Source organism: Sinohyriopsis cumingii, chromosome 14 (assembly GCF_028554795.1).
Source record: "Sinohyriopsis cumingii isolate HCF-2022 chromosome 14, ASM2855479v2, whole genome shotgun sequence".
Taxonomy (NCBI): domain Eukaryota; kingdom Metazoa; phylum Mollusca; class Bivalvia; order Unionida; family Unionidae; genus Sinohyriopsis; species Sinohyriopsis cumingii.
Genome location: NC_142974.1, coordinates 67,265,932 through 67,284,277, shown reverse-complemented (window position 1 = coordinate 67,284,277; position 18,346 = coordinate 67,265,932). Strand labels below are relative to the sequence as shown.

Below are 18,346 nucleotides of genomic sequence, written 5' to 3'. Positions count from 1 at the left end.
CCCATTAAATTCATTTTCATTTTTGTTGATGGAAGTATCAGATCAGGTAATAGTGCACATAAGATACCAGAAAAAAAGAAAGCTGAAAACTTCTGCTGTAACAAAATGTATGATCTCATCCTATGTTTTTGAAAACTTATATCGTTTCTAAAAAATAAATATATTGTACATTAATTAGTTTGTTCTTTCTATGGATTAAAGTGTATGCTTCTTGGCAAATCTTGATAAGTGATTTAAATTTTGGGTCAAAAGGTAGGTTGGACAATGAATATGTTTTTCTGAAATTACTTTCCTGGAAAAGTGGATGAAGAAAAATTTTGATGATCCCTGTTAAGCTAGCTCATAGACAAGGGGACATCGATTCCAGTCTCAAAATTATATAACAAATTTGATGTCCTTGTTCTTTCCATTCCAGATTTTCAGACCTATTTTCCAAGCATTTGAAGGCCATACTCCTGGTGATGTATGCAATTAGTACAGTCAGTTTTGGCCTCTTCACTCTGTCCCTTTTTGGTATCATTCCAACCAAAGCAGGTAATCAACAGTTTTTCCTAATTATGCTTTCCTAATTATTTTTCCTAATTCTTGTTCTCATGTTATTTTCTAAACATGAATGGCCAGTTTTTAATGAAAAGTAGTAACTGGGAAAGAGTTTTGAAAAGATCGAGTTATTTTATTTAGCTACCTATTCAGCAATTTACAATTTGCTTTGGAAAAGTGTTTATGGTGAAGATACTGATGGTCTAATTGGCACAGTTTTCATTCAGGACCAACTATGTATTAAAGAAATCTTTCAGATAAAACCCAACGTCACTACAATTATCAGTTTAGGTAATGATGTTTTTGACATGGCCACAATGGCCATAACAATGGTGGCCTGATTGGCATCATTTTCATTTGGTACAAAGTGGACATCATAAGAAGTCCATCCGTAAAACCCCTGTGTCAATATGACCATCATTTTCATCTAGTACCAAGTAGACATCATAAGAAGTCCACCAGTAAAAAAACCATGTCAATATGGCCATCATTTTCATTTAGTACCAAGTAGACATCAGTAAAAAAAAACTATATCACTGTGACCATCATTTCAGGAGTCATAGAAATAACAAGTTTTTCAAGATGACCACCTTGCCAGCCATATTGGCTTTGTGACTAGCTAAGCTACTCTGCTGTGGATTATTCTGAACTCTAAGGCTTAATTCAGTACCATGGAACCCAACGCTTTATTCAGTACATTCAAACACAATGCTTTATTCAGTACATTGGAACCCAGTGCTTTATTCAGTACATTGGAACCCACTGCTTTATTCAGTATATTGAAACCCAGTGTGTTATGCAGTATATTGGAACCCAATGCTTTATTCAGTATATTGAAATGCAATAGTTTACTCAGTACCTTTGAACCCAATGCTTAATTCGTTATATTGAAACCCAATGCTTTATTCAGTACATTGGAACCTAAGGCCATATTCAGTACATTGGAACCGAATGCTTTATTCTGTACATTGGAATGTAAGGCCATATTCTATGTGTGTGTGTGTGTGTGATGTGTCATTAGAATTTTTAACGTAGCTTTAACAATTTTTCAGTCATATTGCTATGATGTCTGCAGTGTGTCAGTTTATAGTGATGTCTAGCACTGGGGCATAATGCTGCAGTCATGTAGCATGATGTCCCACCCAGTCACATTATCCTGACACCAGGCCAACACTAACCTCTTAATGCTGAGCACCTAGTGAGGCAGCTGTTAGTAGCATTTTTATAAGTCTTTAATATGACTAGACCGGGGTTCAAACCCATGACCTCCCGCTTCTGAGGCCGGCCATATTCAGTACATTGGAACCAGTACTTTTTTCAGTACATTAGAACCCACTGCTTTATTTAGTACATTGGAACCTAAGGCTTTACTTGTTACATTGGAACCCACTGCTTTATTCAGTACATGCTGGAATTATTGTGCATGATCTGATACTTCCTCATGAAATTCTGTAGAAAGATTATTGGTATTGTTTTGCTAAAATTAAAGACTTATTTGCTGCATTAAATTTAAGCCATGGTTTTCCGAGATTTAAATACAATTGCATTTGTTTCTGCTGAATCCATGTGTGTAGTTTTTTTTAACTTTGTGATGTTGAGGAAGAATCAGCGTCAAGAAATGAGTCAAGTAGAGAGGAGGACTTGCGCTACTTGAGCATATAAAATGATACTGATATTACTTTACATTTAGTCATAGACCAGAAGAGCTTGTGATTCTTATAGAGCGCAGTTTAATTGTTATTTTAAAAAAATATTAATTGATAAATTAATTTACTGACTGATTGATTTTCATTGTTACAGTTGTCCTGTATCCAACAATTATCATAGGTGGAATTTTTCTGAATGGGGCCACCCCTCCATTGTACGAAATGGCTGTGGAAGCGACCTACCCTATCGGCGAGATCATTACTATGTATTTCATTAATTTCATCAACAATATCGGAGGATTGATATTCCTTGGTGTACAAATGATACCTGATATAGGTAAGATTTCAAGTTTAATTTAATTACATCCAGATTAATGTTATTTTATATATACATGCTAATGAAAACCACATATTCAGGTAATAGCATTTCTTACCTCTGAATAGTTGTAATTTTGTATTCAGTATTTATTTGCTGTTTTTGTGGCACATCAGCACATGAAAGACCAAATAATGCCAGGGCAATGAAAGTAATTGACACCCTTACCCAGGAACACACAGTAGTAGCCATCTTAGGCTGGTCTGGGAAGGTGTCATACTTGCATCCATCCATTTGCTAGCGTGCACACTAACTATGGAGTTACGACACAGTATAACAGTGGTCTCACTATAACACTATAGTAGTTTAAACAGTGGTCTCACAATTGCATTACTACATGGTAGTATAAACAGAAGCCTCACTATAACACTACTCTGTAACAGTGGTGGTCTTTATATAACACTATAGTAGTATTAACAGTGGTCTCACTACTCACTACTGTGCAGTAGTATAAACAGTGGTCTCACTACAACACTACTCTGTAACAGTAGTGGTCTTTATATAACACTATAGTAGTATTAACAGTGGTCTCACTACTCACTACTGTGCAGTAGTGTAAACAGTGGTCTCACTACAACACTACTCTGTAACAGTATAAACAGTGGTCTCACTATAACACTACTCCTTAGTAGTATAAAGCATGGTCCCTCACTGTAACACTGCTAAAGTTTGCCACATTTTAGGTGAATTTGTCTTATACTGAGGTAGATTAAAGGCAAGCTTTGTAATAATTGTATTGCTATTTTTAATGAAGTTTGTTTTATACGAAACCACAGTATGATGAAACATAATAAGCCATAAACTGCAGTTAACAAAAATAATTGTACAAGGTAGCAATATAAAAAACGTACATATCATGCAGTAAAATGGGAAGATGATCTTACCTCATTTAATATTTTGTCAAACAGTTGTTTGGGGGGAGAGGTTTCTACAGATGTTAAATTTTCTATCTGTCCTTTTGTCCTTTGGTCACACTTTTGTTCACTTAATATATTTGAAATAGTTTCACGAAATATGGTAATGCTTTTGGGTTTCGACAAGACCATGTGACTTGCAAAAACTGGAGGCTGTCTTATCAGCATTTTAGAAATTTATTTCCATTTTTGTTACAAATTGTATTTGTTCATTCATCACATTCCTACCTGATTAACATTTTCAGTTTTCTCCATTTGTATTACAAAATGTGTCTGTTTCACCATCAGTTTCTCCATCAAACGTTTTCTCAGGTACATATCACCTGAACTTTTTTTCATTGTAATCACACTTGGTATTCCTTTGTATCATGACATATTTTTCTTTGATTTTTAATTATAGAGTTATCTCCCATGTTTGAAATTGTATTTACACTTGATAGATCTTTTACCACATGAGATATCTTTATGAAATTTGGTATGTTCTTGTATATTGACCTGACAGTGTGTCTTGTGAAAGAACGAGCTCCACCTCATTAACATCTTAAAGGTTATCTCCACTTGAATTTTTTTTTATGTCCATCTGTGTCTCAATTACATGTGTAACAGTTTGCATCATTTGAGATATCTTCATTATTTTTTTACAAAATATTACGGCATATTTAATGCTTAGCAGTTTATAAATAGATTGTTTTATCTTGGTTTGCAAGAAATTCTTTATGGCAAGCAGAGCATTAGTCCTTTCAAGGGACTCTTGTTAGTAAATTTGACAGCTAAATGTACACAAATAAATATAGTATTATTAACTGCAGGTACGGACTGGGAGAACTGGTGTCTCATTGCGGCAGTAGGAATTTGCATACCTCTCCTTCTATGTGTAAAAGAGCATTATCGTCGTACTACAGTGGATGAAATACTGGGAAAAGCTGAGGGTGAATTTCACGAGACTCATGAACCTCATCATCGAGAAAGACGACCCTCAGAGTCAGAACTCTACCTCTCCCAGGAAGTGATACCTACAATACACAGAAAAGCTTCTTTTTGATCATATTTTGTCAGTTTTTGTTTGTTCTTAACTATTTTTAACACACAAATATTTAATGGGAAAAGTTGTAGGGATCATCAATAGTCAGATATTTGCGCAAAGCAAATGTCATAGGATTTGTTTTTTATGACAATCATATTGCATATCAAGAACTTTTGTTCCTTTTACAAATATGGGATGACTCTATTGTTACCTGTCTGAACATTTGTCATGAATATGGTATGAGTATATTGTTACCTATCTGTCCATCTGTCATGAATATGGTATTAGTGTATTGTTACCTGTTTGTCCATCTGTCATGAATATGGTATGAGTATGTTGTTACCTGTCTGTCCATCTGTCATGAAAATGGTATGAGTGTATTGTCTTTTTATCATGTTTTGGTTAAGTTTGTAGTTTTGGGTATCCTCTTAGGAATTTTTCTATGCAGAGTCATATAACTACTACATATCACTATTGCTAAGTATCACTATTGTTAAGTATCACTATTGCTAAGTATCACTGTTGCTAAGTATCACTATGCTTGTTGCTTTATGCTTCATTAATATTGCTTAAGATTTGAGTTTAAGTTAAGCTGGGAACTTGTATTTAGCAAAAGAGTGACAATGGCTAGGTATTCATGTTCTCTGAGCCATTTCTTGATATGTGAAATGTATGTTAAGAAAATTAACCTATGACAGTTTTGGAACCTTTGACATTTGTATACACATCTCACGTGCCTCTTACCTCATGCTGTAAATCACTGCCATTTCAGTTTTTACCCCCAAGGTTATTGAAACCTTTATTTATGAAATCCATGTATTATTACAGTAAAATACAGGACTGGATCCTATTTTGTTCCCAAAAGCATACATTTAAGTACTGTAAAGAAAGCAGAAGAAGGAACCAGAGTAAATAGAGTGACACAAACTGATACCCCCACTCAGCATAAGCTTAGAATAAATGGTGGTGCCCACATGATGTCACCAGATTTTTGCTTGAGACATGGAACCAGTGAAAGACTCAGATATCCAGTTTTGTACCATCACTGGTTTATTTTGATGTGTGTTTAAGTGCTACCTTAAAATATAATTGGTCTTTATTAGCATGAATAGAATTAAATAGTCTTTGGAGTTTGTATTCCTAGATACCATAGAAAATATTCTGCATCAAGGTAAATTTTTAACAAATATCAGATATTGTAGAAGCTTCAGCATTGTAGCAGTGGCTGTCCTACCAAAGGGAGGTAACTCACTATGAGAAGACTAAAGAAACCTTTTTCTTCTTCAGATATTGTTAGCTGATCATAAACTAATAAGAGTATTCCACTGCCTGACAATTCAGCCAGCACAATGCACAGAATTGTGGTAGTGACTGTATCCTACAAAAAGGGAGGTAACTCACTATAAGGGAATGACAACTCTTTTAGTGTTATGTCATTAATTGCCTTTGTTCCTGATTCAGGGAAAAAAATCAAAGTAGTTGATAAATGACCTGCTGGTACAATGTACAGTCATTCATTTTATTTATTCCTGATTCAGTTGGTGGAAAAGCAAAAAATAATATTTGATCAAAGAATCTTTATTTAAACTGAGAGATTTTATCTTGTGTTGCTTACCATTCCTACAAAACAAGAGGAATGTCCCTCATAGACAACTCTTCACTTTGTGTTTTCTTCATTATTTTACTAAAGTTGTACAAATACAGTCTATGTATAAATAACTGTATTTGTTTGAAAGGAATATTGGTCATTGTGTGCCACAATAATGCTAAAATCAGCTATTTACGTCAAGCCTCAATTTCAGTATGGTTTGTGCATGGAAAGTCATATATGTGATAATGGCAGATGTCAATATTTACATCAAGCCTTAATTCCAATTTTGGTTATGTATGGAAAGTCGTATGTGTCACAATGGCAGATGTGTATATTTACATCAAGCCTTAATTCCAATTTTGGTTATGTATGAAAAGTCGTATGTGTCACAGTGGCAGATGTGTATATTTACGTCAAGACTTAATTCCAATTTTGGCTATGTATGGAAAGTCATATGTGTCACAGTGGCAGATGTCTATATTTACATCAAGCCTTAATTCCAATTTCAGTTATGTATGGAAAGTCGTATGTGTCACAATGGCAGATGTGTATATTTACGTCAAGACTTAATTCCAATTTTGGCTATGTATGGAAAGTCATATGTGTCACAGTGGCAGATGTCTATATTTACATCAAGCCTTAATTCCAATTTCAGTTATGTATGGAAAGTCGTATGTGTCACAATGGCAGATGTGTATATTTACGTCAAGACTTAATTCCAATTTTGGCTATGTATGGAAAGTCATATGTGTCACAGTGGCAGATGTCTATATTTACATCAAGCCTTAATTCCAATTTCAGTTATGTATGGAAAGTCGTACGTGTCACAATGGCAGATGTGTATATTTACGTCAAGACTTAATTCCAATTTTGGCTATGTATGGAAAATCATATGTGTCACAGTGGCAGATGTCTATATTTACACCAAGCCTTAATCCCAATATTGATTATGTATGGAAAGGCATATATCACCCAAATGGCAAATTATATATCCTAGAATGCATTTATTACTTGTGTTATGTTATTGTAGCTGTTTTCACTTCTAAGAGAGAAAATTGTTTTGAAAAAATTTACAATGTTGAAAATGTTTACAGTTTACAATTTTCTGTTTTTCTTAATGTCTTGATTATTTGTTTGTGACAATCTATACACTTTCTCATGAGCAATTCATTTTAAAAATGCAAAATGTAATTAAAATGCAGAATATTTATTTATATTTTTATTTATGTATTACTGATACATATTTAAATACAGACATATTAATAAGTCAGAGGAGAAAAATTAATGAAAATGACAGTTGTATATAATAATAATAACAATTATTCTTATTATTTTTCTTATTATTATTATTATTATTATTAATATTATTAAATGAATAAGTGACTAAATGGTTTCATATTTAAACATTTTTAAACTGCTCTTAAATTTTTACTAATGCCATTAATAAAACCTGAGAAGAAATAATAATAACTATGATAATTATATTTCTAAAGGAATGAACTTTTTTAATTTTAAAACCGATTTTCTTCACAAAAAGCATTTAGATTATTGTGCAACTTGGAATTTTCTGTTTGAAGACATATTTGCAGTAATTTTTATAGTTCTATCCTTTAGTAGGTTTTGGTTGGTAAATAAAGAATTAAAATTTAAAATGTGACTGGAATTTATCCATTGGTTCTTCTGTCTTTTATTTGCAGTGGTTAAGAGTGATTGTGATTTAAGGTTTTGATTTTAGAAACGTACCTATGAAAACTAAAATGATGAAATAGTATAATTATGCATTTCCAAAAATAATGAATTTAGATTTTACTCTAAAATAAGAGTATGATCCAGAGTGTTTTTCACAGAACTTTTTACCAGAATCTCAAACAAATGTCTTCAGGAATTTTTTTAAATCGATATTTATAAAGCCTTGTTCAGATGAAACTCATATTAAACAAATTTTGGAATGCCTTTATTGCCAACAAATTTTACTGTCTCTAAATGTCCCAGAATTTTTGAGAATACAACTCTCACAACTTTGATCAATTTTATTTTTATGATTTCTTAAAAAATTGCATTTTCTTTTTCCTCTTTTGCTGAGAATGTTTATTTATATTTGGAATTTTTGTACTTTTTATGATCATTTATTGTATGTACCTTTTTAAGAAATGTAACATCTTGACCTTGTTTATTTTATTTTGTGGAACTATGTCTTTTATTTATTAGAGAGTTCTTATCTTAGTCAAGTTTTATGTGTGCAAAGTTTTGTATTTTCATAAAGAGAACTTATCCTTTTATTGGCTCTAAATAACCTGCATTGTTCTGGTGTGTCATTAAGCCTGTTATCTACAGGCGTGATGCCTGTGGGTACTTTTTGTTTTCATTTTTTGCAATAGTTTAATAACAAATATAGACTGTTTTGCATTTGTATATTGAATTATCTGCTGATGTTATTTTATCATCGTCAAAGAGTAAGTCACTGTATTGAGAATATTTTATCATTATCAAATTGGATCAGTTGAGATATTTTGGCACTGTATAAATTCAGGGTCTTAGTGTCGTATAAAAGTTATGACCATTAAAGAGCAAGAGGACACCTTTCTCTTTGGTGTGAGTCATTTTTTGCACAAAATTAAACCTAGAACATTCACCAGTAGATACTTCAGTCCAGTTATAACCTATGGTATACACCTCATCTGACCAAACCTAGATACTTCAGTCCAATTTTAACCTACAGTATACACCTCAACTGTCCATACCTACCTAGATACTTCAGTCCAATTTTAACCTACAGTATACACCTCATCTGACCAAACCTAGATACTTCAGTCCAATTTTAACCTACAGTATACACCTCAACTGTCCATACCTACCTAGATACTTCAGTCCAGTTATAACCTACAGTATACACCTCAACTGACCAAACCTAGATATTTCAGTCCAGTTTTAACCTACAGTATACACCTCAACTGTCCATACCTAGATACTTAAGTCCAATTTTAACCTACAGTATACACCCCAACTGTCCAGACCTAGATACTTCAGTCCAATTTTAACCTACAGTATACACCTCAACTGTCCAAACCTAGATACTTCAATCCAGTTATAACCTACAGTATACACCTCAACTGTCCATACCTAGATACTTCAGTCCAATTTTAACCTACAGTATACACCTCAACTGTCTATACCTAGATACTTCAGTCCAGTTATAACCTACAGTATACTGTGTTTAAATGAGGCTAGAAAATTTTATTGTTAAGGTTATGCTTTGTTCTGTAATGAAAAATGTGACAAAAAGTAGGGGTGGAGGTAACAGTTTATTGGTAACACATGGTAATAACTTATAAATCATGCTTTAATAGTTTTGAAGATTTGCTAAATGCTAACTTAATGAAATTAAACCCAATATTTGCAGCTTTTGTACTGATCTAGATTTTCATTGTTTTTGTGATTATAGGCTGACTGGTTGTTCTTGATGTTGTAAGCTGACTGGTTGTTCTTTTGGTTTTAAGCTGACTGGTTGTTCTTTTGGTTGTAAGCTGACTGATTGTTCTCTTGTGGTTGTAAGCTGACTGGTTGTTCTTGAGGTTGTAAGCTGACTGGTTCTTGTGGTTGTAAGCTGACTGGTTGTTAATGTGGTTGTAAGCTGATTCTTGTGGTTGTATGCTGACTGGTCCTTTTGGTTGTAAGCTGACTGGTTCTTGTGTTTGTAAGCTGACTGGTTGTTCTTGAGGTTGTAAGCTAACTGGTTCTTGTGGATGTTTGCTGACTAGTTGTTCTTGTGGTTGTAAGCTGACTGGTTGTTAATGTGGTTGTAAGCTGACTGATTCTTGTGGTTGTATGCTGACTGGTCCTTTTGGTTGTAAGCTGACTGGTTCTTGTGATTATAAGCTGATTGTTTCTTGTGGTTGTAAGCTGACTGGTTGTTCTTTTGGTTGTAAGCTGACTGGTTGTTCTTGTGGTTGTAAGCTGACTGGTTCTTGTGATTATAAGCTGACTTGTCTTGTGGTTGTAAGCTGACTGGTTCATCATCCTTTATTAGACTGATGTCTGCAGAAAGATTCAGAAACTAACCTAGTAAGCAGTGAACTTATAAAAATAAGAATGGTTACATTTCAAACATTGGATTTTTTATCTGCTAATATTATTTGTATAAATGGTGATAAACAACATGTTTTCCTTTTTGTGAAGGTAGTCTGAAGATTTTAATGCAAGTAATGATTTTTTGTTTTGTTTCAGATGACATCATTTCACTCTTAAGTTCAGAGCAGTAATATAAACATTGTGCATGTTTGCAATCTTGAATAATTCCATTCTTTTGGAACAATTTTTGTCTTAGTGACTGAATTTGTGACCTCATAATGATTTGTAAATACAATTGCACAATATATTTTTGTAATTGAAAGGTTTTCTGGAATGAAATAATTTAAGAACAAATAATTATCATTTGTGGTATAACTCAGGGACTCGAATACACAATAATAAGAAAGATTGGAATATTTATACTACAGAATCTGCATAATGTTTTACACATGAGATGCATAAATTATCCCTGATTAATCAGTAAACATAAAATGATCTTTTCAGTTACTCTCTATTTACCTATGTACAGCTGTACTCTGTTTACTTATGTACAGTTGTACTCTATTTCCTTAAGTACAGTGGTATTATATTTACTTATGTAGTGGTATTATATTATGTACAGTGGTGTTCTATTTACTTATGTACAGTGGTAATCAGTTTACCTATGTTCTTTGGTATTCTATTTGCATATGTTTTTACTTGTTTCATAGTACTCTAGTTGCAATATATACATGTGTTCAGTGGTACTGAGCTTACTTAAGTACTCTAGTTGCAATATGTACAGGTGTACAGTGGTACTGAGCTTACTTAAGTACTCTAGTTGCAATATGTACAGGTGTACAGTGGTACTGAGCTTACTTAAGTACTCTAGTTGCAATATGTACACGTGTACAGTGGTACTGAGCTTACTTACTTTCAGTGGTACTTAATTTATTTGTGTACAGTGGTACTCTACATGTACTTATGTACAGCTGTACTCTATTTACTCTATGTACAATGATAATTTATTTTCTTATGTTCAACAATAGTTTGTTTACTTGTGTACAGTGGTACTCTATTTACTTATGTACAGTGGTACTCCTTTTACCTATGTACACGGGGTTCCCAAATGTGTGTGGCATATATATGGATCTTTTACTGCAAATGAAAAATCAGTATTTCATATTTATGATTGAACTTTGGGGTGGGGGTCGGTAATGAATATTGGCGAAAATTAATTTTTCCATGAGAAAATATCATGGTGGATTATTTGATACAGCAAATATCATTTTAAGGTTTATGAACCCATATAATTTGTCTTAATGAGATTGTTCATATACATCTAAACCAGAAAATGTTAACCCTATGAATGTTTATTATTATAAGACATCTGCGGATGCAATGGCTGTTCCAGTAAAACATACCTGGAACCCTAGGGAATGCATTTTCTGCCTTGGCACAGTCTCCCATAGAAGCAGTTTGGAATTTCTATATTGTTTGTATATAAACTCATTGAATAATCAGAGTACCATGACATATATTTGAAAATGTTGCCTTTCCAGGGAACAATATATGTTTAAATGGAACATCCTTGGGTACCATATAAGTTTAAATGGAATAGTCCTGGGGAACTATGATTGGGTCATATGTTGAAATTGTACCAGTAAACTCAGCAATGGGCTATTAAAAATCTTGACACATTTGGGACTTAATTTTTTGAGTAAAACTAAATTGAGGTGGGTATATGATATTTACTATCCAGGTTTGTGTGGATATGAAGATGCATTATCATTCTGGCATCCTTAAATGCAACATTATTACGGTACACAGCTAGCTAAGTTGATAATGACACATGTTAAGATTATTTTGTATAAACCAGTTACATTGATAAGACTGTTTGAAATAAGCTAAGTTGAGAACACCCTTATTATAATGCAGTCCATACAAACCATGGAGTAAATTGTCTTATAGTGAGACTGTCTTATTGTGAGACTGTCTTATAGTGAGACTGCCTTATAATGATTTACATCATACATACTTGGTATACTCACTTTTAAGTCTAGTCCAACCACAAACAAGATCTCTTGTCACATAATCCCATTGTGTTGCTCTGTTGCTCTCTCTGTGTTGAGAGCTCACCACATTGGAGGTTCGTTGGTGATCAAGCAGTATAGGTGACTGCTATACATCTTGACTTGGAGTGTTAGCTAATATCATGACAGAGTTTTATTTCCAGTCTTCTGTGCCATCATTTACAGGAGTTGTATCCCCTGGTTGCTTTGTTTACACAGCCTAACTTTACCAAAGATTGTTGAAATTAAACCAAACTTGGCATGCAACTCTATAGTGGTTAGACCTTGAATGAGTTTGGTTTCCAGCATTCCCCAGTTTCATGTACAGAATGGGTTAGACCCTCCGTTTCAGATGCGGGAGGTCACCTGTTTGAACCCGGGCCAACTCATATTAAAGACTTATAAAAATGGTACCAGTAGCTCCCTCACTTGATGCTCAGCATTAAGAGGTTGGTGTTAGGAGTGTTTGGCCTGGTGTCAGAATAATGTGACTAGGTGGAACATGATTCCACATGTCTTCAGCATGATGCCCTAGTGGTGGACATCTTTATAAACTGCCACACTGCAGACATGGTAGCAGTATGACTCAAATGTAGTATGACTAAAATTGTTAAAGCTGTGTTAAAAATCCCAATCACACACAGACAGATGCACACATTTACAAAAGGTTTGGTCTTTATTGCCCCTCTCCCTCTAGACATTGGTTTCTGCAGCATAACATGATCAAGGATTTGTTGGATTTTAATAAGTTGAAATATGTGGCTTTTTTTATGGCTGAAAATTTGAATGACCTCGCTTTCCATCATTTCTAGAAATCAAATTACAGGAGTTATGTTCCCTAATTACCTGTCCTCCTTACTTCGGTTTATGGGTCATAACATTAAAAAATATAGTTATTTATGAGATTTTGAACCAATTTGATTTCCAACAGTCTCAGACATCTATTTATATGAGTTATGCCCCCATGTTGTATGTATTCTGATTTTGGTTTCTGCAGCATTACTTGATAAATGATTGTTGAACTTAAACCAGATTTGAAAATGCAGTTTTATATTTGTATGACCTTGAAAACTTTTAATTTCCAGTATTCAGAAATGCAGTTATATATTTGTGTGACCTTGAAAGATTTTAATTTCCACCATTTGGAAATGCAGTTTTAAATTTGTGCGACCTCGAAAGATTTTAATTTCCAGTATTTGGAAATGCAGTTTTATATTTGTGTGACCGTGAAAGATTTTAATTTCCAGCATTATTCTATCATCATTTTAATGTTCTTTACCCAGATTTCCTGTCCTTTAGTTTTCACATCATAACCTTACAAAGTACATGTAATATACTGTTTCCACAAAATTTGTCATACAGCTTTAAGATTGATGAGACCTTGAAAGAATTGGATTCCAAGTTTTACTTTTCCAACATGTGTTCTAGGTCTATGCAGTTTGTTAGGAGTAATCAGTAGAACAATCAGCATGGACCCAGATACACCAGTGCATTATGTGATGGCAGATCAGCTTATCTATTGTTTTTAGATGGAACTGACTTATAAATAAGAATACGTGGTACTTCATCCTCACTGTATTTACCCATTGATAAGCCCATGCCTAATAATAAGCTAATATTATTATCTCTTTGATAATGTCACAATTGGTCAAATGTTTATTCTGTGACATACTTGATAATACATTATAGGTCTAATGTTTAAGCCATGATATTGTTGACAAATATCATGATGGGTCTAATGTTTATGCCATGATATCTCTTTGATAATATCATTATAGCTCTTATGTTTAGGCCATGATATCTGTTCTTTGATAATATCACTAGAGGTTTAATGTTTATGCCACAATATCTCTGATAATATATCTTTAGGTCTGATGTTTATGCCATGAATCTCTTTGATAATATCAATATAGGTCTAATGTTTATGCCATGATGTGCTTAATAATATCACTAAAGTTCTAATGATTATGCCATGATATGCTTAATAATATCACTAAAGATCTAATGTTTATGCCATGATATGCTTAATAATATCACTAAAGATCTAATGTTTATGCCATGATATGCTTAATAATATCACTAAAGATCTAATGTTTATGCCATGATATGCTTAATAATATCACTAAAGATCTAATGTTTATGCCATGATATGCTTAATAATATCACTAAAGATCTAATGTTTATGCCATGATATGCTTAATAATATCACTAAAGATCTAATGTTTATGCCATGATATCTGTTCCTTGATAATATCACTAGAGGTCTAATGTTTATGCCACAATATCTCTGATAATATATCTTTAGGTCTGATGTTTATGCCATGAATCTCTTTGATAATATCACTAAAGATCTAATGTTTATGCCATGATACACTTAATAATAGCACTAAAAATCTAATGTTTATGTCATGATATGCTTAATAATATCACTAAAGATCTAATGTTTATGCCATGATATCTGTTCCTTGATAATATCACTATAGGTCTAATGTTTATGCCATGATATGCTTAATAATATCACTAAAGATCTAATGTTTATGCCATGATATGCTTAATAATATCACTAAAGATCTGATGTTTATGCCATGAATCTCTTTGATAATATCAATATAGGTCTAATGTTTATGCCATGATATGCTTAATAATATCACTAAAGTTTTAATGATTATGCCATGATATGCTTAATAATATCACTAAAGATCTAATGTTTATGCCATGATATGCTTAATAATATCACTAAAGATCTAATGTTTATGGCATGATATGCTTAATAATATCACTAAAGATCTAATGTTTATGCCATGATATCTGTTCCTTGATAATATCACTATAGGTCTAATGTTTATGCCATGATATGCTTAATAATATCACTAAAGATCTAATGTTTATGCCATGATATGCTTAATAATATCACTAAAGATCTAATGTTTATGCCATGATATCTGTTCCTTGATAATATCACTATAGGTCTAATGTTTATACCATGATATGCTTAATAATATCACTAAAGATCTAATGTTTATGCCATGATATGCTTAATAATATCACTAAAAATCTAATGTTTATGCCATGATATGCTTAATAATATCACTAAAGATCTAATGTTTATGCCATGATATCTGTTCCTTGATAATATCACTATAGGTCTAATGTTTATGCAATGATATGCTTAATAATATCACTAAACATCTAATGTTTATGCCATGATATGCTTAATAATATCACTAAAGATCTAATGTTTATGCCATGATATACTTAATAATATCACTAAAGATCTAATGTTTATGCCATGATATGCTTAATAATATCACTAAAGATCTAATGATTATGCCATGATATACTTAATAATATCACTAAAGATCTAATGTTTATGCCATGATATGCTTAATAATATCACTAAAGATCTAATGATTATGCCATGATATGCTTAATAATATCACTGAAGATCTAATGATTATGCCATGATATACTTAATAATATCAATATAGGTCTAATGTTTATGCCATGATATGCTTAATAATATCACTAAAGATCTAATGATTTTGCCATGATATGCTTAATAATATCACTAAAGATCTAATGATTATGCCATGATATGCTTAATAATATCACTAAAGATCTAATGTTTATGCCATGATATGCTTAATAATATCACTAAAGATCTAATGTTTATGCCATGATATACTTAATAATATCACTAAAGATCTAATGTTTATGCCATGATATGCTTAATAATACCACTTAAGATCTAATGTTTATGCCATGATATGCTTAATAATATCACTAAAGGTTTCATGTTTGTGCCATGATATTGTTGACAGTATCACCATGGGTCCGATGTTTATGCCATGATATTGTGACAATATCACCATAGGTCTAATGTTTATGCCATGATGTTTGTTGACAGTATCACCATAGGTTCTATGTTTATGCCATGATGTTTGTTGACAGTATCACCATAGGTCTAGTGTTTATATCATGATGTGGTTGTAGTTCATGTCTTTCCATTTTCTCCCTGCTTGTACATCATGGTGAAAAATGCTTTTGTAGCATATTAAACTATATAAAAATCATAATCTTTTACATTAACATTCAGCTGAAACTCTACTATTGAATGTCAAAATGTCTACCTTAGGTCAGAATTTATAAACTGAGTAGTTTCTGTCTTGTCTATTTAATTTATATGGTGACCAGTATTAATGTGTTGTGTGGAAGTTTATGAAAGTTAAAAGCAGAAAGTTAGAAACAGGGTTATACTGAAAAGCATGGAGATCTATACTGACATGCATACAGATGCAAGTTTTATGCATACATACAGATGCATGGTTATACAGACATGTTTACAGATGCATGGTTATACTGACATGCATACAGATGCATGGTTACACAGACATGAATAGAGATGCATGGTCATACTGGCATTTACAGATGCATAGAGATGAGTGGCTATTCTGACATGAATAGAGTCGTATGGTTATACAGACATGCATAGAGATGCATAGTTATACAGACATTCATAGAGATGCATTTGTTATATTTCATGCAACACTTTTTCTTGATACATGGTTATTATTTAGTATTTACCTGTTATTTAGATCTGTAATGATACAGAGATACCTATTACAAAACAGTTATGTTTAAGGCAGCAAGATGCACCGAGATTCGTTTTTTTCATGGCATATTGACGCAGATAGGTTCAGTAGTGTTGAGGTAACTGAGATAGCACAGTAACATAAGTAGTTTATATAATTCTGAGGCAACTGAAGTAAGGTGCCCTCCAGATGGACACACCATGGTAGCCAAATTGGATAGGATTCAATCTCACACTTTTTGGTTACGAGTTCAGCATGCCAATCAATGAGCCACTGTGACTCTCACTGGATATACTGTCCACTGTGACTCTCACTGGATATACTGTACACTGTGACTCTCACTGGATATACTATGGAACTCAGTAGCATTACCTGACTCAGGGTAACATAGAATTGTTTTGATAAGTCTTTAATACGAGTCATTGAGGTTTAATATAATTATAAACATGTTGTGTAATAAAAGCAAATTCAAGCCAGTTAGATTCTTCAACCATATCACAGCTTCCTATTATGCACCATCATTCAGTTTGTTCAATTTTAGCCCTGCAAGTAAACAAATTTATTGTATTCACATTCAGAATCTCTTTTTTTATATTACATTTTAGCAGTCTTTCTGTGAAGTTTGGTCATATTTTGCTATAACTGTTGGCACTCAGATGTTTGGAGATAAAATTCTATATTAGACATAATGATTTCCAACAAAGTCAAGCTTGTCATCAGGTGATCATGTAGAAACATGTACATGGTGTACTGTACTATGGATTGTAGTGGGACCACTGGATTGTATTATGTATTGTTGTATAACATCAGAAGCCATTCAAGTCACTACTGTATTCTAGATTGCATTGTGTATTATATTGGGACCACTGTATTGCATTATGTTTTGTTGTATAACATCAGAATACTTTCATGACACTACTGTAATATAGATTGTATATTTTAAATTTGTTTCACAGCTGATTGTTTTTTATCTTTAAATGTCATGGAAACAATATTTCTGTTATGAGCACAGTCTATGTAATAATGTAACGTATTGTGGTAATATTATTCTGTTATGAGCAAAGTCTATGGAATAATGCAATATATTATAATGACATTATTTTACTTAAATAATACCTATTTTTGTAATTACCATATCTACTCACCTGTAAGTCAGATCCATCTGTAAACTACATTGATCCATTGCATCATATGCCAGCAAATCTGGGTGTATGCAGTTTGTTATGACTAATAGAATGAACAGTGATAGTGATCTGTCAGATTATTGTCTTATGACAGATTACATTATGTATTGTTTGCAATTGGACCTTACTTATTGATGATTATGTGTGGTATATATTTTCTTGATATGGTTGATATAATTCATTTTTTAATTGGAAGACTAAAATCATGATTTATAAAAAGAGTATATCCATGTAAGAAATGTTTATTGTTTTCAGTAGAGGGTATGTGCAATCCAATTGTTGAAACACTGTAAACCCTTCAGATGGTCATGTTATTTCTATGCACCACTATGCAAATTAAAGCAAGTTTTTTGATTGTGA

At 32.7% G+C, this 18,346-nt stretch overlaps 1 protein-coding gene across 1 annotated transcript in view; it reads left to right on the top strand.

The window, feature by feature from the left end:
* Positions 1-18,346, top strand: part of LOC149784053 (solute carrier family 49 member 4 homolog) — a 60,858-nt gene extending 42,512 nt beyond the window's left edge. The window contains exons 11-13 of the mRNA XM_089932147.1: positions 416-534; positions 2,341-2,523; positions 4,286-18,346. Coding sequence (XP_089788273.1) covers positions 416-534; positions 2,341-2,523; positions 4,286-4,518 — 535 coding nt within the window. The 3' untranslated portion in view covers positions 4,519-18,346. The remainder of the gene's footprint in view (positions 1-415; positions 535-2,340; positions 2,524-4,285) is intronic.